At 54.1% G+C, this 24,962-nt stretch overlaps 1 protein-coding gene and 5 non-coding genes across 6 annotated transcripts; 3 read left to right on the top strand and 3 right to left on the bottom strand.

Moving 5' to 3' along the window:
* Positions 1–2,106: 2,106 nt before the first annotated feature.
* Positions 2,107–2,178, bottom strand: TRNAW-CCA. The gene has a single exon. It is a non-coding gene; the product is annotated as a tRNA-Trp (tRNA).
* Positions 2,179–4,047: 1,869 nt separating this feature from the next.
* TRNAR-UCG lies at positions 4,048–4,120 on the top strand. Its single transcript has one exon. It is a non-coding gene; the product is annotated as a tRNA-Arg (tRNA).
* Positions 4,121–6,730: 2,610 nt separating this feature from the next.
* On the top strand, positions 6,731–6,812 carry TRNAS-AGA. Its single transcript has one exon. It is a non-coding gene; the product is annotated as a tRNA-Ser (tRNA).
* A 2,053-nt stretch (positions 6,813–8,865) lies between these two features.
* Positions 8,866–8,937, bottom strand: TRNAM-CAU. Its single transcript has one exon. It is a non-coding gene; the product is annotated as a tRNA-Met (tRNA).
* A 977-nt stretch (positions 8,938–9,914) lies between these two features.
* On the bottom strand, positions 9,915–9,986 carry TRNAW-CCA. The gene has a single exon. It is a non-coding gene; the product is annotated as a tRNA-Trp (tRNA).
* A 3,225-nt stretch (positions 9,987–13,211) lies between these two features.
* LOC114489462 (butyrophilin subfamily 2 member A2-like) lies at positions 13,212–20,058 on the top strand. The gene is made up of 8 exons (XM_036015216.1): positions 13,212–13,527; positions 13,943–14,076; positions 14,667–15,014; positions 15,353–15,634; positions 17,264–17,461; positions 17,873–17,893; positions 17,988–18,014; positions 19,436–20,058. The coding sequence occupies exons 2-8, from the start codon at positions 13,992–13,994 to the stop codon at positions 20,056–20,058; spliced, it is 1,584 nt and encodes a 527-aa protein (XP_035871109.1). The 5' UTR covers positions 13,212–13,527; positions 13,943–13,991.
* Positions 20,059–24,962: the final 4,904 nt, after the last annotated feature.

Here is a 24,962-nt window from a genome sequence, read left to right as displayed (position 1 = left end):
GAGCAGAACTTGCCATCCCAAAATACACCTCTGTGACATAGGATTATTTTACACCGATTATTTTTTAGAAACAGCAGACACAGGAGATCTAAAAGCCAAGCGGAAGTTACCTTTTTGTAAGAGACTTTTACATTTTGCAAAATAATAACAGTAACAATAAAAGAGAGCCCAAGCTGCCGTCCCAGAGGAACCGCCTTGCACATTTTACATATCAAATCTTTGGATGTCAAGACAGGGCAAAATAACCTTTGCACTGGGCCTAAAGCAACCTTGTGCCCCGCAAAAGATTATTTTGGAAGAATAACAAGAAAGCAGATATTATGACTGCTGGGCTTGTGAGGCCTAAAATTAAAAATATTCTTTAAAATAACATCACTATGTTATGGTATGATGTTATGTCATCTACACCAATAGCAACTCTTTCCTTCTAATGACGTCCTTGTTCCCCTTCCCTTTCTCACAAATACCCTTTGCCTTTGTCTCCTAATCAGAACACTACTGGGGCTTTTCTGCGTGGGTCACTGCTTTCCGAATAGCGTTCTTCCTTTGCAGGGCACGGTGAGCTAAGGACACTGAGTAGAGGGATTGCAACTGGTGTCGCTTTCTCCGACAGCTGTGCAATGCAGCGTGCAGTGGAGGCAAACACTGAACAGGCAGGACTGCCGTGGAGGGTTAGAGTGGCGTCACTGCAGGGCGCCACGCAAGGAGAACGGGAAGCTGTCACCTAAAAACTGGAGCTCCTGATGACTGCGTGGGGTGGGGGGTCGGCTAAAGGCAAAATATCATGTCGGATCCTGAGTTAGGGATTCAGGGTTGTGAACTGTGCTGATTGGTCCTGTGCCAGCTGCAACAATTTTCTTCCTCTGATTTATTTAGCTCTTGGGCGCATTCTGGGTGGGGTCTTCTTGACTGTGACCAGGTGGTCTTTCCTGCTCACAAAGGTCTGCAAGACGTCTTGGGATTGTGCGTCAGTGATGTTACCTTAAGACCACAGGGGCGGGGGGGGGGGGCAGGGAACAGAGCTATACACCCTAGCTTAACAGGCTACATCCTTGTTATCTCACGAAAAGTGAGCTGTTCCTACCAGCTGGACGTGCAGGCCACAGGGCATGACTGCCTAACAAGGTCGCTACGACTCTTGGGAGGACTAATTTAATGGTTTTAACTAAAAGATAATTTCTTTTAGGATGTGCTGTCGGTTTCACTGCTTCTGGCAAGTTCAAGCTGACTTAGATGTAGATCCGTGAAGGACGTGGGCAAGGCCGCTGGGGAGACCTCCATTCCGTGGGTCCCCATATACGAATAAACTTGATCAGCCCTCTGCAGGGGTGTGGCTGATTTGGGGGGACGTACTACATGTCTGAGGTAAAGGCCTGGGAGCCCACGGTAGAAGGGCCTTGTCTAAAGCTGAAGGAGAGGTTACCAGGAGCAGCTGGCGTCTTGTTTAGGTTGACCACTGGAGGGTGAGGGTCTGAATCAAGCAGGGGACCAGGGCGGGCATTCCCCACAGAGGGGAGCGCTGGGGCAACGTCCCTGTCCTCCGAAGGAGAAACATGCTTTTGAGAAACAGAAAGAAGCGCCCGAACGATAGAGGGTTAATCCACACATTTGGTTGTTTTGCTATTCGCAGGGGAATGTGAGGATAAGATTTGCAATTTGTTGTGTGAAAACAGGCCTGGTAAAGACACTGATATAACTGAGCAGGAGGACACCCTGGAAGAGTTAGAAACAATGCTGGCAGGAGGCCCTCGAGGCCGTGGGGAGGAGAGGAGAAACGGGATGTAACGTTCGAGGAGAGGCAGCTCCGCAGAATCCCTGATCGGGTTGGGAAGCCACGTCCAGGGAGGCGCCAGGCTGCCGGCTCCGGAGGAACAGGGCTGGGCGTGCAGCTGAGCAGGACGCAGGAAGAGGCCCGGGGAGGCAGGCCAAGGGGCTGTGGGGAAGCGAGGAGCGCGCAGCCGGAGCCAGCCTCGAAGGGGAGGGTCCTCGGCGGCTAGAAAACGCGAAAAGAAGCCTCGGAGGACAAATGGGAACCAGGAGCCTGTGCACTGCTTGGCGGCAGAGAGGACAGTGTTTACCATTTTCCCCCAAAACGGCAATGACAGCTGACCCCGACGTGATTTGAACACGCAACCTTCTGATCTGGAGTCAGACGCGCTACCGTTGCGCCACGAGGCCACCGGAGGACGGCCGTTTTTCTCCTCTCAAGTCAGATTTGAGTAGTTTTCCTTCTCCCGCAAACACTGCTTTCTCCCCCCAGCTGCCCAGCTTGTAAAGATTTATTTCTTGTTCTTGGTAGATTTGACCGTTTTTCTCCCCAAGGCAGTACTCGTGGCCTCGCCAGCGCTTCGTTGTTAAGGTACTGACCAGACTCAGCATCGCCCCCAACGCTCCGAAGGGGGGAGCGTCGCGGCCTCTGACGTGGAGCCCTCCGGTTCGGAGGACGGCCGCGCACGCCCCGGGTTGACGTCCGCCGCGAAAGCGGAGCGAGAGCCGCAGCGCCGCTGGCAGCGCGGCTTTTCCTGCAGGTTCGCCGGACTCCCCGCTCCGCTGACACGCGCGCTCCCCCGCGGGCGCGCGCGCACGCACGCACGGGCCCCGCGCGCCGCCGCCGCCGCCCCGCAGCCGGCGCGCCACCTGCCGGCCCTCGGGCGCCCAGCGAACGCCGCGCGCGCGCGCGCGCGCTCAGGGGTGTCCCGGGCCTTCTGGTCTCCGCAGCGAGCGAGCGCGTGCCACTCGGTTCACAGCGAGGAAAGAGCTTGGATTTGCTGGTCTCAGCTTTTCCCCTAGCCCCGTGAGCGGTCTTCCCGCGGTCGTTCTCCAAAGGCGCCTCCGGGACCCCGAGCGTCGGTCTCAGCTGGAGGCTGGTTAGCAATGCAGATCCCGCCACACCCGGGCCCCGGGGTTCACTAAGTCGCGGGTGGCCCAGCAGGCTGGGTTTGGACAGGCCCTCCGGGAAAACGTTTGAGAACCTCTGCCCCAGCTTAGAGACCTGATAGTCTTCTCTCTCGAGAAAGTAAACGTGCAGTCAGTCTCCTTCCAGGACGGGGCAGGCACAGGTGTAGCTGCTTGCCAGGGCTGCCGTAACTGAGTCCACAGACTGGGGGGCTCAGGCAACAAACTCACCTTCTCACACTTCTGGAGGCTGGAAGTCCTGGATCAGCCTTCTCAACAGGTGTGCAGTTGGCCGTCTTCTCCCTGTGTCTTCACATGGTCCTCTCTCTGTGTGTCTGTGTCCTAATCCCGTGTCCTAAAGATACCCGTCATCCTGGGTTAGGGCCCACCCATCTGACCTCGCTCCACTTGGCTCACCTCTGAAAAAGCCGCCCCAGGGTGAGTCCTGGAGGTTAGAGAGGGGGCGGGGCTGGGGGTGAGGACAGGTTCGGCTCCTAGCAGGCCGTTTCCAGCCGGAGCTGCTGCGGACAGCTCCCGAGCCTGGCGTGGGGTGAGCACGAGCCTGTGGTGCAAGTGCGACCGCCGCTTTGCTCTGCCCACTCGGCCCGTTTGGGGGGGTGGGGTCAGCTGTCTCGGGTCTGACAAGCCAACTGGCCCCCCTCAGTCGGATTTCCAGATCACCAAATGGTGTTGCTATTACCTCCTCGACTTTTTGTCCTGTTGGAATTAATGTTTCAGAGTTGCTTTCGGTGTGATTTCTGAAGTGCGCAAAAGTAAACCCTGTGCTGACTCCACGACCTTTACCTGGGAGCCCTGCCCCGCGCCGGGGGTCCCTGGGCAGACAAAGCGGCCCGGCTCCGTCCTCGCCCCCGTCCTCGCCTCCCTGCTTCAGCCCTCGGCGTTTCTCGCTCGCCGTGGCCTCCCTGCCCGACCCCCACGCAAAGGCAGAGCACCCTGTTACCCTTAGTCACCGAGCGTCGTGACTTCACAGCATTTTTACTGTTCGGTTCAGCTGGTTTCCCCGATTAGACTGTGAGATTTTCGAGGCGTCGGAGACACCTCGGCTCGCAATAGCATCTCCGCCCCCCTTGCAGGGAGGGCTCCGAGATTACTCCAACAAATTTTCTACCCACACACCAGTCCCTCCAAGGGGACCACGTGGCCTAATGGATAAGGCGTCTGACTTCGGATCAGAAGATTGAGGGTTCGAATCCCTTCGTGGTTGTTTCCTTTAACATCTTTTTCAAGTCAGAAATCTTCTTTTCCACCTTAGCAGTTCCTCCTCCACGTGTTTCTCCCCCACGTCCCTTCCTTTGTTTCTTTCCCCCTCTCCAAGTATCTGTTTCTCTGTCTCTCCGTCACATCACCGCAGTCCGTTTTTCCAGGCGGCGCTACCCAAAATCTGGTCCACCGACCAGAGGCAGCGCGTGGATGCGTCTTAGAAACGCAAGCTTCCCCGCCAGACCTTCGCTCCAGCTGCAAGGCGAGGACCCTCGTGGGTGCGGGTTGGGGGCCGGGGTTTCACCAGCTGTCGGAGCCAGGCCCTTGCGCACTCGAGCCTGAGAACTACAACGTTGTGGACCTCGAGTTCCCCCTGCCCGCTCACCATTTAGCGCCCACACCCCTGCACCCAAGATTGTCATAACGGGGGTGTTGTGCAGCCTCCTGGGGGCCTCTAGGAAAGACCGGGGCAGAAAAGGGCAGGAAAAAAGTCGACACGTTTGACAAAAGTCCCCTTCAACAAACGTACGGAAATGGTGGAACTAGAAACTCACCCGCTGCGATTCCCAGAAAAACCACAGACCCAGGGCTTTCAAAAGCCGTGGGGGCCTTACACTTCTTAGAAGAAGATGATCGGGAAACAATCTGTTCGGGGTGTCAAAGGGCCGACCCAAGATCGCTTGCGAACCGCGAAAAGGAAGATCCCTGAGAAGTACTGGATCAAGTACAGGTGCCAACCCAGAAGTTTTCACCTGAATCCAGTCTAATCAACTAAAGGCATCTCGTCAGTCATTGGTGCTGGACTTCTAGTTTAGAGCAGAAGAATGAATGAAAAGCTGCCATGAGGGAACAGTGAGAACAAATCCGGAATGTGAGACATTCTACGAGGCGACGGGCTCGGACGTTTTAACAAGTCAATGTCAAAACAACAACAACAGCAGCAACAACAACAACAACAACAGCAAAGCTGGCAGACCGTTGAAAACTAAAAGGCATTAAGGAAACGTTACAACCAAATTCGGTAAATGAACTGTGATTGGATCTAGTTAGAAAAAACTGGCTCCAAAAGACATATCAGAGGCCCTTGAATAAGAAATGGGTGTTAGATGTTTCCATAAAGAAACGCTAGATTTTTTACTTGTGATCATAGTATTTTGAGTATGTAAGATGTGTTTACATGTTAAGAGTAATATGGTAAAAATGTTAACTACTGTTTAATATGGGTAGTGGGTGCACAGAGAATTCCCTATTCTCTCCACTTTTTATGTTTAAATTTTTCATAATAAAAGTTTAAATTAAATTAAAAAAAGACTTGGCAGAAGTTGTCCTGCATAAACAAAGGCCCGGAAGGAAGAGCACAGGGCTCCAAGGAGACAGAGGGTTCACACGAAGAAACCAGGCCAGTGAGGCAGGGCAGAGCCTTCTTGCCTCAGGAGCTCCAGGCCCCCTGACAGGGGGCCAGAGAGGGACCTGAGAAGGTCAGACAGACAGACGGACGCCCACGGTGAGGGCCTCCTGTGCCATTGGTGATCTTCCCTGTAGACCAGAGTACCTGTAAAGGGGACAAAATCCAAGCATATTTGCATTCTCAGATGGACACCCCAGTTAATGTTGACAGAGCCCCACCTAGGTGAACAGCCCCCAGCTGCATCTCTGGTGTTATCGCTCACTGCTGCCCCTCCAACAGAAGCAATGCTTCAGCAAGACAGAACTTTCTGCATTTTCTCTCATGTTCTGACCCCCTCTCCCTCTGGGCTCATTTCCACACATCCTTCACATGTGAGCTTCAGTAGAATTCATTCCACAGCCTGATCTGAGAAAACGGGCCTGAGGCTTGAGGGAATAAAAAGAGTCAGATTAGAGAAATAATGAGGAGGTTGATCTGGGTGCTTCTTTCAAAAATTTGGGTTATTGGAGGAGGGTCGAGTTCAGAAAGAAAGATGGAGCATTCCATTTGGAAAGTATGGCATTTGAGAGGTCCATAAAGATAGAAAAAGAAATAACCAGGACAATTCTATGTTCTGGAACCCAGAGGAGAAATCTGGGCCGCAGATGGTTTCCAATCCATCAGCACATAAGCAGGGATTTATCGATCATGCCCTAGCCTTTTTCTGCTCATAGGATGGACCTACTGATGAAATACAGAATCCCCCACTTGCACACTAATAAAAAATACTCTGTCTGCTGTTTTAAAATATTTTGGGCTTTATGAAGAGACAAGAGATAGCCTTCCCCATGGAATATTTTATTGGGTCCTCATTCTTGAATTTAAAACCAATGGTGACTATAGCAGCTGCCATTTCTTGAGCCTTTACCATATTCCAGGCACTGCATTAGGTGTTTGAAGAAGCACAGCGTCTCTCTGTAAGGAATATCCTTGCCAGGTTATTTAAAGTTATTGTAACATATCGCTGATTTGTTTTCCAGGAAAGATCCAAAGAGTCATTCTCAGCTTACCACATGCTAGAATTAAAGTTGGTTGATTCTTCTCCAGTTTCATTGACAAGACACGGTATGATATCCTTTGTCTTGTCTTCTTACCGCTGAATCCTGAAGGAGCGTAGAATAAGTGATAAATCATAAGCTGAAGGACCCTGGGTCATATTCTTCACCTGTAGTTGTGGCCGAGTGGTTAAGGCGATGGACTAGAAATCCATTGGGGTTTCCCCGCGCAGGTTCGAATCCTGCCGACTACGATATCCAGGGTTTTTATGTTAAGATGCTCTCCAGCCACAAAGGAAACCCACGGTCCTCCTGTTTCCATTTTGAGGTTTCAGGCTTCGAAATTCTGGTAGCCAGAGGAAAAGCAAATTGAAGGAAAAGAATTCATATACTCATGTTTACTTTATTTTTTTAAAATTTATTTTTATTTTTTCCATTCCCATTTGTCCCTGTTATATTCCCCCCTCCCCGCAATTATCACACTGGAGTCCATGTTTATGAACGCTTTTTCATTTTTGCTTGACCCCTTAACCCCCTAACTGCACTCACAGCACACACTCATATTTAGAACAACAAATAATTCTCCTACTTCCTTTTCTAAATGTGTAAGTAAGTCTTATACAATATTCAGGAGGGCCAGTGCTGCAATGGATAACGTGTCCGATTATGGGTCAGAAGATTCCCTATTTGACACCTGCTAGCTTTGGTCGTCTTTTTTTTTTTTTTTTTTTTTTTTTTTTGCTTATGTCCTTTGAAATTCCTCTCGTTCCTGGGCTTCTGTGTTATGTATATTTTAAATTTAATTTAATTTTTAAATTGGATGTTATGCCTTTTATATAAAATGGCAAAAATGTTAATAATATAGGCTCCAGCTTATAGTTTACAACTCTTCTTTTACATACATAGATTTTCTTTAAATCACATCATTATATCATTTTCATCACTGACCGATCTTCAAAACACTTTCTCTCAACTTAGGTTTTAAGAGCGGATATAGCTTCACAACAAAATTGAGAGGGAGGTGCAGATGCACAGCCTCCCCCAACATCAGCACCCCCCACCGGAGTGGTACATTTACTACAGCTGATGAACCAACACTGACACATCATCATCACTCCAAGTCCACAGTTCTGATTCAAGTTCACCCCTGCTGTTGTACATCCCACGGGCTTGGACAAATGTATGGGCACATATCCATCTTTATGGCATAATGCAGAGCATACTCACTGCACAAAAAACCCTCTGTGCTCACCTGTCCATACTCCCTCCCGTGCACCCCTGCATTTTACTGTCTCCATGGTTTTGTCTGCAATGTGCCCCCTTTCTGACTGGCTTCTTTCATTTATTAATACGCACTTAAGTTCCCTCCACCTCTTTTCATGATTGAGTAGCTCACTTATTTATAGAGATGAATGATATTCCATTGTCTGGGTGTATGAGTTTATTTCTCCGTCGCTGAAGCGTATTTGCTTGCATGTAAGTTGTGGTCATTATGAATAAAGGTGCTCTCAACAGCTGTGGGTGGGGTTCTGCATGGACATAAATGTCAAGTCCTTTGTGTAAATGACAAGGAGTGCGATAGCTGGGTCTTACGGTAAGAGTTTGCTTAGTTTTCCAGGAAACCACCAAACTGTCTTCCCAGTGGCTGCACCGTGTTGCCTTCCCACCAGCAATGATTGAGGGTTTCGGTCGCTCCACATCCTCCCAGCGCTCGATGTTGCCAGTGTTTTAGAGTTTGGACATTCTCATAGGAGTGTCCGGTATCACATTGTTGTTTTAGTTTGCATTTCTCTTGTGACATTTTCATATGCTTAAAAGGGGGGAAAAGACTTAGATAGCTCACTAAAGAGGATATACACATAGTAGATAGCGAATTTTGTTGGGTTTTGATTTTGTGTGAAAGGCTTGTTAGCCTTTTTATATAAAGGTAAAAAGTGGGGAGGGGAGACTGGATGAGAGAAGGTGAAGGGATTGGCCAAGAAACAAATATGCGCGGCCCACAGACACTGACGACCGTGTGGGTATGGTCAAAGGAAAGGGGGTATGGTGAGGGCAGGGTGGGGGAGGGGGAAGGGGATGGTGAGGACAGGGTGGGGGAGGGGCAAGGAGGAAGGTGGGGGCCTCTGTAATAGTGTAAACAATAAAACATGAAGTACATAAGGGTAATTTAAAGACTCAAACATTTCACAAGATTTGTGACTTGTAACAAAAGGGACAGTTCTCTCTGGAGTCACTGTTCTAATGGTCCCCATGGGAGCTCTAAGAGCCTCCTATTGTCTATTCTGGAGGAGAAACATAAGGACAACCTAACAGAGGATGGTTTCGATCCATCGACCTCTGGGTTATGGGCCCAGCACGCTTCCGCTGCGCCACTCTGCTACCACGAGTGCATTCCTTGTAGTTACTATTCCGATTGGTTTTGGTTTGACTTTTTTTTTTCCTCTTGGGTCTTTTCCAACTTTCAGAACGAAGTGCGTGTTTTTTTCTCCTTTTTCCAGATCAGTGATCTGTCCTTTGTAATACGATAGCAGTGGGCTTGAACTAACTCCTAAGAAAAGAGTTAATAAGAAATGGGGAAAGCACAAAGGCACGGGGAGCCACACCTGTTACTGTGTGAGCGTGGGCATCACACCTGTAACAAAATGTCTGCTGACACCCCAAACGTCATTTTAAAGTCATTCTAAATTATACGAAACAGTAAACTCTGACGAAATAAACATGCCTTCCCTTTTTTCCATGCTGTAATGTGATAGATGGTTCATAATCTGTTGGGGGAGGGGCGTATTCTTGAGATCCAGGTGAGGAAAAAAATGCAGATTTCTGCACTTAAAAAAAAATGGAGTTTTTTTAAACATAGTGTTCCTGGACCTTCTAGCCCAGAGGATTAACTTTCTGATGTGCTGGTTCCTCCCCTACAACCTGAGCTCTCGGGTGGGGGTTTCTGCGGCTGTGTTACCTCTCTGGCGTGGAGGGAGGGGCGGACGCAGCTGCGCGGCAGACGGTCTGGTTCCGGACCAGCGGAGACGGCGGCAGACCGGCTCCTCCAGCGCAGGAGTGAGGGTGGAGGGAGGCCCGGGAGGGCTGGACGAGCTGGTGATGAGTGAGATTCAGGATGTTTGCAATAAAAGAGCACAAAACGTCTCTATGGACCCAGAAATAAGCCCTTCAAATACAATAACAATATTCTATGTTATGCATTCTTGCCTATTGACTCACTTTGTTAAGGTGTTTAAGGAGGGCATCCAAGGTCAGAGAAAGAAAGAAAGGCACGTTTTCGTTTCTGCATAGGATTTAACTTTACAGACCAACGCCCCTCACCCCAAGGCAATAAAAAAGAAAGAAAAAAGCAACGCCACTGACCCCGACGTGATTTGAACACGCAACCTTCTGATCTGGAGTCAGACGCGCTACCGTTGCGCCACGAGGTCCTGCAGGGCCCAGGCTCCTGAAATCTGTCCACCTGGTCTATGGGATTAGTTTTTGGTATTTGGTGCGAACCACGCAGCTGGACGGAGACACGCCTGGCTCCCTCCTCCAATCAATGCCTGATTCCCTCTGCCTCCGACTCGCTTCTGTTTGCACTTCTTCCGATTCTATTTCATTCCTCTTCTTACCAGGTTTTCTCTGTGTTTACACAAAAAGAATAGGCACTTGGAGGACTTCTGTTGTCTTTATCGGTCGCTCCGGAGTGGAGTGGGGAAGGCTAGGGACCCGGGGGTGGGGTGTGTTGGAGGCGCGCAGCCTGGGCTCTCAGAAAATCAGCAACCAACGGCTGAGGTAGGACCCTCAGCCGCTCAGAGGGGAAGGGGTCTGCAGGGCTGGGGCTGCCCCAGGATTCAGGGTGACCATTTGTTGAGGGAAAACTGGAGTTTATACTTTCCTCGCCGACCTCACAGGCTTGCTGTGAGTTTGCAGATGCGGTGTGCTGAGAAAGACGCCTACCGGGCACACCGGGAGCTCTCTCCCAGCAAACGCTGGCGTAGTTACCGCTGCAAAGTTTGCTGGAATTCTTAGGTGCACATTGCCAAGCCCGGCTCAGCAGAGATGGTGGGAAAACTCCCATTTGTCAGTAGCTAATTTCTCCCATAGATAGAGCGGTTGATGTTAATAAGCATAATTGGCTTACTTCAGATGTTAGAATTATTCTTTAAAAAAAAAAAAAGGAAAACAAAAAAAGTAAACAAAATATGTCCCCTCCTTAAATTCAAATGCATAAAATAAGCTGCAACATTTATTCTCAGGAGCATTTGAGATCTTGCTCCCCTAGCCCATGGCGTCAGTTTGGGGCAAATAAGCCCAAATTCTGGCACACTCACCAGCATTGCCAGCGTCACTGCTCTTGTGCTTTGGGGCTGTTATTAGGTAAAATACGGGTGACTTGAACACGAGCGCTGTGACACTGCGACTGTGCATCTGGCACAGAGATGCTCCTCAGGGACTAGAGTGGGTGGGGGAGATCCCCAGGGGGGATGGGTCGGACTAAGGGTTGGTGCGTGAGGGCACAGGGCGGCGCGGACGGCACAAGAAGATCTCATGATGCTGCTCAAAGTGATGTGAAATTTAAAACTTATGAATTGTTTATTTCTGGAATTTTCCATTTAACACTTTCCTACAAGGGTTGACAGAAGGTAACTGAAACTTTGTAAAGTGAAACCCTGGATGTGAGGTGACTGCTGCACAGACACGGACAGGACAGCTGTGCGGTGACCCTGGGACAGCCCGTGCAAGGCACCTTGGGGTCCTGAGCTGCAGCTGATGGAAAGAGGAGGAGGAGGAGCTGGGGAGGGAACAGGCAGAGGGGGAGGTGGGGAGGGTGGGGGGCACACAGGAAGATGACAGGGGGGCCCAAGGGAGAAGAAGGAACTGACTCAGAAATGACAGTTCAGGTGACTGCCTGTCTCCATTGCAGGTGAGCAGTCTCAGGCCATTGCAGGTGAGTGAGTCTGAGGCTCTCTGGTTTCCTGGCACTTCTGTGTGAAGTAATTAAACCATTTCTCTGCTGGGTGAGGAGCCATCCCATGCAGCTCAAGAGGGTCATTCTCTGTGTCTGCACCACCTCCTCCTGTCTGGTCACTGAGAGAGGACCTTCCAGACCCAGTGTCCCCTCACCCTGCTGACACACACGCCCACACCCGGCACAGCCTGGTCGTGTCCCCACAACCCCAGCGTGATGGAGGGAAGCCCAGCACTGGGAGAGGGTTCAGCCTGGTCCACAGAGCTGCAGATGAGGGGAGTGGACGTTGGAGGGGACTGAGGAGAGGGGAGAGAAGAGGCTCAGTGAGGACAGTGGGTGGGGGGGACAGAAAGAATGACCCTTCCTTGTCTGTGTCTCCTTCCCTCCAGAGTGGAAGACAGCCCTCTTCCAGCCTGGTGAGTGGGTCCCTGTGTGTCCCCAGGACAACCCCCGAGGGCCCCTGCTCCCTCTTTCCTCTCCAGGTCTTGACTGGGACAGTTTTAGGGGGTGACCTGAACTCATGGTCTCAAAGGTGTCTTCACCTACTGCCCAGAGCCCAAGGACCAGGGATGGCAGGTGTCCTGGGGTCCACAGGTCTCTGTAGGAGGCAGAGGCAGGAGGGGCGGGGCTGGAAGGAGGGGCTGCAGGCAGGGGGAGGGGGGACCTGACCAGGCTCCTCCCCTCCTGCCCCTGTGTGTCCCCGAGTTCTGCCGTGTTCCACAGTCACTGCTGCTCTGTGAGGGCTGGGACAAGGACCGAGTGAGGTGGTGACTGTGTGTTGTCAGAGCACCCACAGGAAACAGACGGCCTGTTTGAAGGGGGTGTTTGTCTGACGGTAATGACCATGGTGAGGAGAAGGTGTCATAAGCCCTAAAACCGATGGGTCATTCTCACAGGGACAGGTGTGGGGGAACAAGTCAGGTGAAGGGAATGACATGGGGACAGGGTCCCAGCTGTGGAGTCACTGCTGCTGGGGCCGGTGCTCGTGAGCTACCTGCAGCGTGGACAGCGTCAGAGGGGATCCGGGCCTTCAGGGGAAGCGTTAAGGCACAGGCGGGAAATGCTATGCATGTGCTCTGGGAAGATTATTCTAGAAGAAATGCACGCAGTGGTCCAGTCTATGGGGCATCGGAGAATGTTTGGGTCTAGTAGGGTGCTGGACCCAACCAGGCAGAGGAGGGAGCCTTGTTCGCTGCCATCGTCCTGTGGGCCCTGGAGAGCCACCTCCCGCGCGAAGGAGAGGGCCCTGCCTCTCACTCAGGGTCCCCGCGTCTCTCAGCCCCCGGTTTCTGAGCCACAAGGTCTCCCTAACAGTGGTTGCAGCTGCTGTTTGCCTCTACCTTTTACCACACGCCTCCCCCTCCCCCACGCCCCCCCACGCCCAGCTCCGCCCTGTGCACCCCTCCCCACCCCCCACCTCTCTCCTTCCCTCCACAGGCCCAGCAACTTGAAGGCCGTTCCTTGGCTTTGGAAACTGCGTTCCCCTCAGCAACTGCGCGCTCCTCACCTCCACGCACACAGGTGCCCACAAGGTGTGCATACAGGCGTCTGCCCTCGTAGTTCGCAACCACGCCACAGTACGCAGGCAATTGCAAGACTGTGCAAAAGAGAAATGCATTGCCTCTGAAAAGAGGAAACTAAAATACCAGATGATCTCAAAAGGCAATATTCCCGGTTGTGCCAGTTTAAAGCCTATGCATGATCTCTGTATTTTACCTAGCAACTGGTGAGGATTGGACACTCCGGGATGCCATTGGCTGGATGGCCGGCAGCCGACCAATCCTGAACTCGGAACGGCCACTGGAAATCTTGGGACTCTGGTCACAGAAGGCACAGGTCCCCAGCATGACACAGGCACTGTTGCGACAGGAGGAAAATTTCCTTCGTGTTCTGCACCATCGGGTGTGCAGTTGTGACTGTACCCAAGGGCCGGTTAGGGAAGGACAACCGGACAACCGGAGGTGGCCGTCTGAGCATCGTTGGAGGAAAGGAGGCGCCGGAGTGAACTCTGGCAGGTGGGGCAGGAGGGGCGCTGAGCTGTGGGCTCAGGGTGGGGGCGGGACGGGACCTGGTGCGGAGAGCGGGGCGGCCCGGGAGAGGGGCTCCCTGGGGGCTGACCTCCTCACCTGGGGTCGCAGAGGGGATGCCGCGAGGCGGAGGAGGAGGGTGCGGAAGGATATCAGGTGGCAGCAGCACAGCCTGAGTTCTGACCCCTGGAGCCAGCGGAGCGGCGCGGATGGTCGTTCTTTGGCTTATTCCAGGGCACGAGCGGGAGTCAGTCTGCGGGGAGACGCCTGAACCCGAGGAGGAAGGGGGTGCCCAGGACACAGGCGGCGCTATTACAGCAGCGACCTGTGTCGCGGGGACGTTCACCTGGGTCAGGGCCGTGGCGCCAAGCCTCCCTGCGATTCCCCACGTCCGTGCCCCCAGGCCTGCGGCCCGTCCCCCAGCCCCCACCCGGTGACTGCTCCTTGGTGCTATGGAGCCGGCTGCTTCGCTGCACGTCCCCCTGCCTGACCCGCTGCTCGTCCTCCCCATCCTCGGCTTGTCTGCCCTGGTCTCAGGTAGGGGGCGTCCCGGCTCCTGCGGACTCAGAAAGAAAACTGCACTCCCCTCCGTGCGTGGTGCTCTCTCCTCCCTCATTCCTCACGAGTTGGCTCAGATCAAACCAGCCTCACCCATCACACAGGCAGATGACCCCAAATAACCGAAACACCATCGTGCAAACTTTTCATTAATGTCAACTTTAATGAGGCATTGAGCACTCTTTTATTCCGAAGTTTCCCGCTGTCTCTGTGTGTCTCACCTGGACCACACGTGCCCGTGGGGACGGGCCGGTGGCTGCCTGTTGGACAGTTCCAGGCTGAGCTGCGCTCCAGGCGACCAGCTGGCCCGGGAACGGGAGGAAACCTCTGGGCGCCCGGGGCCTGCAGGAACTCAGGGTCAGCTGCTCGGTGCACTGTTCCCGAGGCGCTGGCAGCCTCAGTGGATCCCTACCAGGCCTCCCTTGCTCTGATGGCCACAGCCGGGCCCCCACTATCCACAATCCTCAGCCCAGGACCCCCTGCCCTGTCCCCTGGAACGGCCACTTCCTCCCCTGCCTTAGGTGTGGGCCTGCGGAGTGCCTGCCTGATTCTGCCACTTTGTTGAACAGCCCAGTTTACGGTCGTGGGTCCGGCTGAGCCCATCCTGGCCATGGTGGGAGAAGACACCGAGTTAGGCTGCCACCTGTCCCCGGAGAAAAGTGCCGAGGACATGGAGGTGCGCTGGTTCCGGTCCCGGTTCTCGCCCGCCGTGCTGCTGTACCAGGGCCAGCGCGAGAGGACAGACGAGCAGATGCGGCCGTACCGAGGACGGACAACCTTCGTGAGCGGAGACATTCGCAAGGGGAGGGTGGCCCTGGTCATTCACAACGTCACAGCCCGTGACAACGGCACCTACCGCTGTTACTTCCAACAAGGCAGGTCCTACGACGAGGCCGTCGTGCACCTGGTGGTGGCAGGTGAGACGTTTCTCTTTGTTTGGTGGCGTTTTCACGGTGTGACCCTTGGGGATCGTTTCTCTCTGAGCCTCAGGCCCCCACAGACCAGCAGGTGTTTGTCGAGGACCCCTCTGCCCTGGCAGGGGCCTCCCCCTTCCCGAGGGCCCAGTGAGGGGGTGTGTCCTGCTGAGCTGTGGGCACCCAGTCCTGAGAAGCACAGTGAGCTCAGTGGGGCCGTGAGCAGGGGAGACGGTGGAACCCCACGGAGTAGCCCCTGCTGCTGCTCAGAGAGCTCTAAGGGTCCTCGCCAGGAACATGCGTTGGAATTAAACATTTTACATATCTTTGTCTGTTCCCAGGTGTAGGGTCCAAGCCCCTCATTGAGATGAAGGGCCAGGAGGATTGGGGTGTCTGGCTGGAGTGCACCTCCACAGGGTGGTACCCAGAGCCCCGAGCAGTGTGGAGGGACCCCTATGGTGAGCTCATGCCCGCCCTGGAGGAAGCTTACACTGAGGACACAGACGGCCTCTACAGGGTCACCATGACCGTGGTTATCGAGGACAGCTCTGTGAGGAATGCATCCTGTTCAGTCAACAACACCCTGCTGGGCCAGGAGAGGGACTCTGTGATCTTCATTCCAGGTGAGTTCCCTGCCCTCTGGGGGGCTATTCCTTGGAGGTAGGGTCCTCAGCAGACAGTTGGGAGCCTGAGTGGGGCTGGGGGAGGGGTGGGGCTGGGAGAGTCCTGGCCCCTGAGGAGCTCAGGCTGCAGCTGAGCTGAGGCCTCTCCCCTCCTCACAGGGGACATCACAGAGTCTCTCATTCCAGGAGAAGGAGCCTTGTCCCTGAGGATAAATCTGGTCATTTTCCCTGTTGTGGTTCTGATGCTGCAGCTACGGTTGTGTGTTCAGAACAATCACACACCGTGGAGAGTGGTGGGGGCAGGGGGCTGTCTACACCTGGGGGTGCTGATGCTGAAGCTTCCCCTCCTGCCCATGGGGTTTTCCAAGGATGGACCTGGGACAGTCGTTATCTACAGACACTCATAAAGTCATTCAATAAACACTCAGCAAGGATCATGTATGTTCAAGGTGCTATTCAAGGAACAGGAGATAAATCAGGAAACAAAATGCTTGAAAAACATAAGTGCTTGTACCCTAAAAGGGTTCACACTCTAGAAAACTATAGAGCAATCTATAAAGCAACAAACTGAACCTAGAAGTAAAACAATTAATTAAACTATTATATCAGATGGTGGAAAGTGCTGTAGAAAAATTAATCCGGGGACAGTGTCTGGAAAGCTACAGGCAGGGGAGCTGTGATGGAACCGGAAAGGTGAGGGGAGGCTCCTGTGAGAAGGTGACAACAGGGCACGTGAGGGGTGAGCACCAGGGAGCAGGAGGGGCAGGTGCCCGGGGCCTGAGGCAGCAGCACGTGTGGCAGTTTCCAGGAACCCGGGGGGCAGGTGTGGGTGGAGGGACTGAATGCAGGAAGAAGGGGAGGAGGGGGGTGTGGACCTGGAAGGGGCCCAGACCAGACTGGGCAAAGCAGGTCCCAGGGAGCCTGTGGTGGAGTCTCGGTGAGACAGGAGCCCTGGCAGGGACTGGAGCAGAAGCCGGAAGGAGGGTGTTGCAGTGACCAGGCCACACAGATAGTGGCTCAGCGGGGACGGTGACGGTTGTGGGTTTTCACTCATCTGGTCCTTCCCACGGGGACTGCAGGTGCTGCTGCTCTTCTGTCTCCTCAGCCCTGACAGGTGACACAACTAGAACTACTTGGTGACCAGCCGACGGCTTCTGTTTGAGGGAAAACCGTCCATGGACTGGGGGCTGCAGGGCCTCACCCGGAGGGGAGCCTCCCCCTGAGAGACTTGGGGTGACAGGAAGGGGTGCAGAGGCAGAAAGGGGCCTGACTGTCTGGGGGTCGGGGTGTCCTGGTGAGGCAGCTGCTCCTGTGTGTGTGTGGGGGGGGGCAGGTGAGTGGCTGAGCTGCTGGGAGGGTTGCCCTGGGCGTCTGTCCGTTTCCCTGACAACGGGGTGTTTCCAGGGCGCCCAGCAGACGTCAGCGAGGGTGCGTTGTGTGGGCCACAGGGGCGGCCTCTGCTCTGTGGGTCCACGTGTGCGAGTTGTCTGCATCAGCCCCAGCCGTGGCCCCCGCTGTGGCTCCTGAGAGGGAAGAGACAGAGCAGGGACCTGGGCGAGCGCCTCAGAGGTGCACCCAGGGGTGCTCTCACCTGGGTCTGCCTGGTCTCACTGACTGGGACTTTGCTAGTCTTCGTTCCAGAAGAAGCCTTCATCCCCAGCCCCCCAGCCTGGATGGTGGCCCTGGCGGTCCTGCTGCCGGCGCTGCTGTTCTTCACCACTGTCGGGGTCATCGGCCTCTGCTCGAAACTCCACAAGGAGAAAGAAATTCTGTCACTGCAAGAGGGTTTTGAAGATAAAGAGGAAGACACTGCAAGGAAAGAGCTGGGTAAGGACCATGTGGGAAAAGAGGAGGAAGGTCTAATGGGAGGAAGAAGAACAGGAGGGTAGTTGCTGTCTTTCAAAGGCACAGCTCAGAGCTGGGGCTGGGGGACAGAGGGCAGAGGAGACAGCAGCCCGGCTTGCAGTTCTGTGTCCTGGTCACAGAGTCCTCCTACTTGCCTTCGCCCCTCAAACGTGGCATCCACTCACCCGGGACAGAGAGCACTGGGCTGCTGGGAGAAAGCCAACCCCAACAGGCACTGCCACCAGCCAAGCCCCTGGTCCTGCATCTGGACGGGTCCCTACATGTCGGGGAGGGGACGGTGACTTCACAGGGAGGTCTGGGCCTTCGTGTCACACACACTCAAAGTCACAGTTCTCTGCAGGGGACACTCCTTTGTTTCTGTTCATGTTTCAGAGCAACTTCAGGAAGAATTGCGTAAGTGTGGTGTTTCCCGAACGACCCCACACACAATGTCTACTCCGTGGGTCACTGTGTCTCATGCAGCTGACTCCCTGTCTGTCCCACACAGGGTGGAGAAGAGGCCTCCTGCACGCTGGTGAGTGTCTCTGACCTTCCCTCACCTCCTGAGTGCCGCCCCCACCAGCCAGCCAAGGGGGCACAGGAGCCGGGAGGGACAAGAAGCCGCAGTGTGGGGGGCGGGGAAGGGCCAGGTCACTGGCCCCATCTCGCCCAGCGAGAGGATCCCAGGTCTCCCCACAGGGACTTCCCAGGGCTCTTGTTCAACTCTCGGCTTCCTTAGCCACCCCTGACCCCACACTTAAAAAAAAACACCATTTCACCCACGATCATCTGGTCACAAAAACAGAGGGAACTTCCCCAAAGCCCACGGTTCACCCTCTGCTGCTCTTGGGTCCTGGATTAGTCTCAGAGAAGACACTGCACAGCCAGGTGTGACCTGGGAGAAGGCACGGAGCGCAGGGAGGAGACCTGGGGAACGGGAGTGAGCTTGCCCCGCAGCCCGGCTCAGGGCTGGACAAACCGGGGCCACAGATGCCTGCCTGCCCCAGAAGGGCCCAGATGCTGGCCGTGGGCAGCCTGTGGGGCGAGGACAGGGTCAGGCCATCGGGAGCCACAGCATCCCCTGCCCTCCCCTGAGGAGCAGCTGGCGCTGGGGCCCGCCCCCTCCTGCTCAAGGCAGCCAGCCCCCAGGCTTCCCCAGACACCCTGGTGCTCACCCCCTCCCACTCCAGGTGAGCTTCAGCATCGTCACCATTGCACACAGCGAGGTGGGGAAAGGAGAAACTCCTGCCCCCCCCCCCCAGTGGACGTGCAGGTGGCTCAGTGATGGCACCTGCGGGGGGGGTGCAGGTCTGCAGGATGCCGGGGTCTGGAGCGTCCCCTGTGCCCAGAGTGGGGCTTCAGACCGGGCGCTAAAGCGAAGCTGCACGGAAACACTTCCCCACCTGTTCCCAGAAGCACCTCTCAGGTGGCCCGTTGACTCTGAGGGACATTGTCCCTTTTCACCCTCCACAGAGCCCCTTGTCAGTCACTTATGTCAGGTGTCACCTGCAGAAACTGGTGGGACACGGAGGACCAGTGAAGGGACCCGCTATGCCCAGCCCCTGTTTCAGGAGACGCTGGCCTGAATGCTTTACTGGGAGAGGGGAGGGACAGGGTCTCTGGGGTTTGAAGCCCATCTGGCAAGTTTCCAGCTGAAAAGATTACATGTCACGTAGAGGAGAATGTGCAAACCCGAAACTGTGGAGAGAAAGTAGGAGACACTAACTTCAGCCCCTTTGCTAAGCTCTCTGCTCACTCAGTGCCCAGGTGTGCTCTCCCTGAGGCCCCGCCCCTCACTCAGCAGGTGGACATGCAGCCACAGGGGCTCTCCTCTGTGAGCTGCCTGCAGTCTGGGATCACGGGGCCTTCATGGAGGTCACACCCTGTGGGTATGTCCCCCCCGGCTTCCTGGGTCCCCCTGAGCACCCAGGCCTCACCCTGACACTTCCTGTGCAGCTGACGTGCTCCTGGACCCAGACACCGCCCACCCTGAGCTCTTCCTGTCCCAGGACCAGAGGAGGGTGTGGCGGGGCCCCTCCAGGCAGATCCTGCCCGACAACCCGGAGAGATTTGACTGCCGGCCATGCGTCTTGGGTGTGCAGGGTTTCTCCTCGGGGAGACACTACTGGGAGGTGGAGGTAGGAAATGTGATGGTGTGGGCCGTGGGGGTCTGTGCAGACCGTGTGCAGAGGAAGGGGGAGGCCCTGCTGGTCCCTCAGAATGGCTTCTGGACCCTGGAGCTGTTTGGCAACCAGTACCGGGTCCTGTCCTCTCCAGAGAAGATCATCCCCTTGAAGGAGCGCCTTCGCCGGGTGGCTGTCTTCTTGGACTACGAATGTGGAGACGTCTCCTTCTACAACATGAGGGATCGGTCCCACATCTACACGTGTCCCCGCTCCCACTTCTCTGGGCCCCTGAGGCCCTTCTTCAGGCTGGGGTCTGATGACAGCCCCCTCTCCCTCTGCCCAGCATTCACGGGGGCCCAGGGGCTCACTGTGCCTGAGGGTGGCCTGGTTCTCCATGGAACAGGGACCCACCGCAGCCATCAAGGCCAGCGCCCTGGTCTCAGAGCTCAGTAGAGAAGCCCCGGCCGTCTCTGCTCACACAGCACAGCACCCAGAGGACTCGGCCCCTCCCTCTGGGCACACCAGAGAACCTGCCCCACAGGCCCGGGACCCCTCTTCAGTCCCAGCCCATCCCTCCCTCAGGCTGTTGCTCTAGCAGCTGCTGAGCTTGTCCCCACAGGGCAGGGGCCAGTCTCAGGGGAGCCAGTGCTTGCACGTGGCTCCCAACCAAGGACAATGTGGGACAGTGACAGGCTGACAGCCTGCTGGTCTGACATCAGGGTGACCTGTCAGCATGGGACCTGAGGTGACACCAGGCACTCTGGACTCGGGGTGAGGACAGCAGGATGCACCAGGGCCTGAGTGGTGAGGAGCCACCACTGGGGATCAGAGGTGGAGGAAGGGGGACCAAGAGCTGGGAGGGCCCAGGCTGTTGGGGTGGTGGCCCTCCCATGACAGCCAGGGGTCCAGCACCAGAAGGGCCATCCCCACAGTCCCCTAGAGTTCCAGCCATCACAGCAGAGCTCCAGGTGCAGACGGATGACAGACAAGGACTGAAGGATAATGGACAAGGACACACCTGGATCTCAGCTGGCTCAGGTGTCCCTGCAGTAAATCTTCTCAGTCAGTGGGGATGGCCCCAGGTTTAAGGTCCTGGCTGAGCAGGTGAGTGTGAACCACGTTCATTCAAGGTCAGGGTCAGTGGGGAGGCCAGCAGTTTGTAGCTCTTGTTCTCAGGATGCATTAAAAACTTGAGAATTACTGAGCACCCTGAAGAGGTTTTGCTCATTTCACTTACATCTGACAGTATTTACTATATTGGACTGAAAAAGCTTTGAAGACATGTTTATTAATATATATTTAAATTATAGAGATTAACTGATCACATGCTAATGTAAATAACATGTTTTGTGAAAAATAACTTCTTTGAGAAGCAAAATTAATGCTGTGCCATTGTTCAGTTTGTTACGTCTGGCTTAACAGAAGCCTGGGTGCTCGTGTCTGTTGACATGAGAATGTGGAATCCTGCAGAGAGTTTTCATGAGAGTTAATCTAAGGCCGACTGCCATCGTTGGTGGGGGGGGAGGGCCTGACCGCTCTGGGGAACGACAGGTGGGCAGCTTCTGTCTGCGTGTGCACTGAGGGGGATGGGAGGGGGACGGGAAGGAGGGAGGAAAGAGAGGGAATAAGACCCTGAGCTCCTTGGAGGGTGGCCACTCTCCCAGGGGCTGAGGAACAGGGTGACCTCTGGCCTCTCAAACACAGGTTAATCCAGGTGCCTGAAGGCAGTGGACAGGGTTTGCTGAAGGTGAAGGAAACCTCTTACTGAAGACGTGTCAGCCTGGGGCCTGACTCCCACCCTGACCTGCCCAGTGAGGGGTCTGTGGTCAGATCACCCTGTGAGGTCACTGAGGTCACTGATTTGTTCCAGAACCTTCTTCACTTGCAGCACCAGAGTCTTGAGAGTAAAACAGAGTGAGAGGCATCTTAAAATTCAAACTAAAGATAAATAGATAATTCTGGTTTTATTTTCTGCAGGGGAATTTACTGTGTGAGAATTCCCTTTTTCCTTATTTTGTCACTGTCTGTCCCTTCTCATTATCAACGCACGTCCAGGGACTGTCCCTGTGTGTCCTGTCTGTTGCTTCCCTGGAAGCCCTCACCTCCAACCCTGGTCTTCCTCTGACCTGAGTCAGAGCTCCCCCAGTGAGAGCAGCCTCTTCTCCAGGGGCAGTTTGTGAAACCAGTTGGTGGCAATGATTTAACTTGCCTCTGCCTGAGATGGTTGGTGCTCAGCAGTTGGAGGGAGAGAGAGGCTCACCCCTGCTTTGAGCAGCCACTCAGGGCAACCCTGAGCCTTTGTTCCAACCTCCCCCTCCCCACCAGCACCCTCTGCTGTGGCTGCAGCTGCCCCAGCCTCTCTGCCTCCCCAGCAGTTACTCTGTCTGCAGGGCATGCAGCCTAGAAAGTTGGGATTTTCCCCCATTGTTCTACAAACACGGACATGAAACCCCTCTTCCTGTAGGATGGCACAGGTTCGGTTGTATGCAGGGGGTTGGCTCTTCACCTCCCTGGGACTCTGAGCTCCCACCCCCCAAGGGTTCAGAGCCTCAGGATGCACAGAAATGGACACAGTGAGGGTATCTTTCTGGTGAGGAGAGAGAGGAGAGATGGTGGTGAATTGTCCTCTTCTCCTCAGGAGATCAGCAGGGCTCTTTGACTGTGTCCCTGAGATTGGCTGACCTATTATTTCTCCTTCCAGAAGTTCCTTGAAGGCTTACTCATCTATTGCTGATAATTATAAATAGGGTGGTGTGTGAGGAGGAGGGGAGATGGTGTAGAAACCAGGGGCTGGTGACCCAGACAGCAACTCACAGTGTCCACGGTGCTATGGATGAGATAAGATACATTGACATGGACTGCCAAGTCCTGTGGAGGAAAAGGGACGGCATGGCTACTCTCTCAAGGGGAGAGCGCCCCAAGCCCTTGCCTAGACAGGCTTTTATTGGGTTTCATTTGCGCAGCAATACAGTAAGGATTATTAATTATTAATCATTGTCAGACAGTAAGAATCCAATGATAGATAGCTTACAAAGAACTCTGAGGGCCTATTCTGAGTCAGGGTTTGTTAGCTAAAGGGCTACAAAGGTTTGGGAAACAAACTCACTTCCTGCTTGGACCCTTCTCATTTAATTGAGGGCATTCTTAGTGGAGCAGGTTTCACAGCAGTTTATGTATTCTTTTAGGCCTGATCACCCAGGGAGCCCGTCTTTTCCAACACAGAGCTGCACCACCCTCTGTCATTGTTTCAGGCTTAAGTCAGGCAGAGGAGGCAAGGCAGCCAAGAGATTAGGAGGCTTCTTGCAGGCAGAATGAGGACTCAGGCTTTGCCAAAGAAGAGGGGCCAGGGTCCATCACCCTCTTTCTCCATAGCCACCCCCAGTCCTTCCCTGGAGCCTCCATGTGATTGTGCCTGTCTTAGGTCATTCCCTCCTTGGGGAATCTTACCCATCATTGGCTAACTGATCAAGCATTGAGGGCCAGTTATGGATGAAGTAAAAGGAGCAGAAGGGGTGCTCCTGCCAGGGAGATAAGCTTTGTCTCCTTAATGGCTTATGGTCCGAGGGTTGCTCACTCAGCCTTAGTCATGGGGGTGGGGGGGGTGGGGAGGGTTATAGCTCCTGAAACCAGGCAGGGTGGCTCCCAACAGGCTGCGAATCGAGACCAGTGTGTAGGCAAAATAGGTCTTCCCAGGAGACTGAGGATCCCTAGCATGGTGTCTCATGTCTTTGGAGAAAAAGAGATGCCTCTGACTCATGTTCACTGCCTCTCAGTCTCTCCATCCTCTCCCCCTTCCCCTCTCTCCCTCTCCCTCTCTCTCTCTCTCTCTCTCTCTCTCTCTCTCTCTCTCTCTCTCTCTCTCTCTTTCTGTCTCCCTCTCTCTCTGTCTCACACACAGATCCACATACACCCCCTCACCTGAAGGTGTTCATCCCAGGAGATCCTGTGCAGTGAGGACCTGGTTTTTGGGTAACTCCTTCTGGTTCACATGATGAATCGGGATGAGTGGGGGGCACAGAGAGAGCTTCATTCTCCCTGGGATTACATCAGCTCCAGTTTGGGATGGACCAGGTGCTTTTTCACAACAGCTGATCAGCCCTGGCAGGTGAGGCTCAGTTGATTGGAGCATCATCTCCACACCAAAAGGCTTGGGGGTGATTCCTGGTCAGGGCACTTCCCTAGTTGAGGGTCTGATCCTCCATTGGGTACTTATGGGGGGCATCCAATCAATGTTTCTGTCTCACATGGATAGTTCCCTCTCTCTCTTCCATCCTCCCTCTTAACAATCAATAAAGATATTTTTTAAAAAACCTAATATAGACAGTCAACTTCCCAGGATATCACGGACTTTTCAGTGGGTCCACCCCTAGTTACACTGACAAGCCTCTCTGCTCAGTCACCTCTCCCTGCTCCCTGCAACACTCTGGTGCAGAAGGGGCTAGAGAGGTGCTGGTCCCCTTGCAGGAGCAATGCTGTGCCCTCCGGGGGAGAAGCTGTGGCTTCCCGGTGAGGGAAACAGGCGTACACTCCCATTTAATAAGCAGGTTGTCTAATTTCCTTCTCTCTTTCTTATTAACAACTAGTGAACTACCCACAGTAACTCTGTGTGGTTACTTTCAGTCTCTGAGGTTCTGAGTTTCACCATGCAGCCTCCCCTGTGCTTGTCAGGGGTAGAAAGTGGCCCCTTTGTTGTCCACAATGGGTACCAATAAACTACAAGGAAATTCTTGTCTTTGGACTAGGGACCTGGAACTGCTTCTTCTTCTTCTTTTTGTTTTTTTTTTTGTTTTGATTTAAGGGCTGGACATTACAGAGTTTTGGTTTTGAGGACCACGTGGTTCCTGCCACAGCTCCTTTTGTGACCCAGTCCTAGATGACAGTGTTACCCTGATTTTCAGCCCCTGTCTCCCGATGTAAAAGAATTCGGACCAGGGACACTGATGAAAGCAAAGGCAGGTTCACTGAGACTCTGCAGAGGATGAGAATCCTGAGCTGGGGCCTCTGGGTCCGTGCCCCACATGTGGGGTGAGGGGTTTTCACTTTTGGGGAACAGAAGTGCTGGGGTTAACCAATCCAGGTGGAGGTTGGCCGGCTGTTTCCTTTTTAGGAACACTGGGCTCTGACTGAATTCTGGGTACGTGTCAATAAAGCAGGGCATTCTGGGATTGTGCAAGAGTTATTATGGGATGCAGAAATGAGCTATACCAACCAGGTACTGAGTTTGTGGCTGGGTTTGTGGCTGGACTTTAGATCTGGAAACACACATAAAAGACATCGAGGTCATTGCTGGACCCTGGTTACAGCTGCCCGTTGGTGCTGCCGCAGCTCTGGCAGGGCCAGACCCAGGGAGCACTTTG

This window comes from Phyllostomus discolor, chromosome 14 (assembly GCF_004126475.2).
Source record: "Phyllostomus discolor isolate MPI-MPIP mPhyDis1 chromosome 14, mPhyDis1.pri.v3, whole genome shotgun sequence".
In the NCBI taxonomy this organism is placed as follows: Eukaryota; Metazoa; Chordata; class Mammalia; order Chiroptera; family Phyllostomidae; genus Phyllostomus; species Phyllostomus discolor.
This window is presented reverse-complemented; position numbering and strand designations above follow the sequence as displayed.

Coding starts and splice junctions, on each gene's coding strand:
- LOC114489462 (XM_036015216.1), top strand. CDS start 13,992: ATGGAGCCGGCTGCTTCGCTGCACGTCCCCCTGCCTGACCCGCTGCTC. Junction 15,015..15,352: donor CGTGCACCTGGTGGTGGCAG/GTGAGACGTTTC, acceptor GTCTGTTCCCAG/GTGTAGGGTCCAAGCCCCTC. Junction 17,462..17,872: donor CACTGCAAGGAAAGAGCTGG/GTAAGGACCATG, acceptor TTCATGTTTCAG/AGCAACTTCAGGAAGAATTG.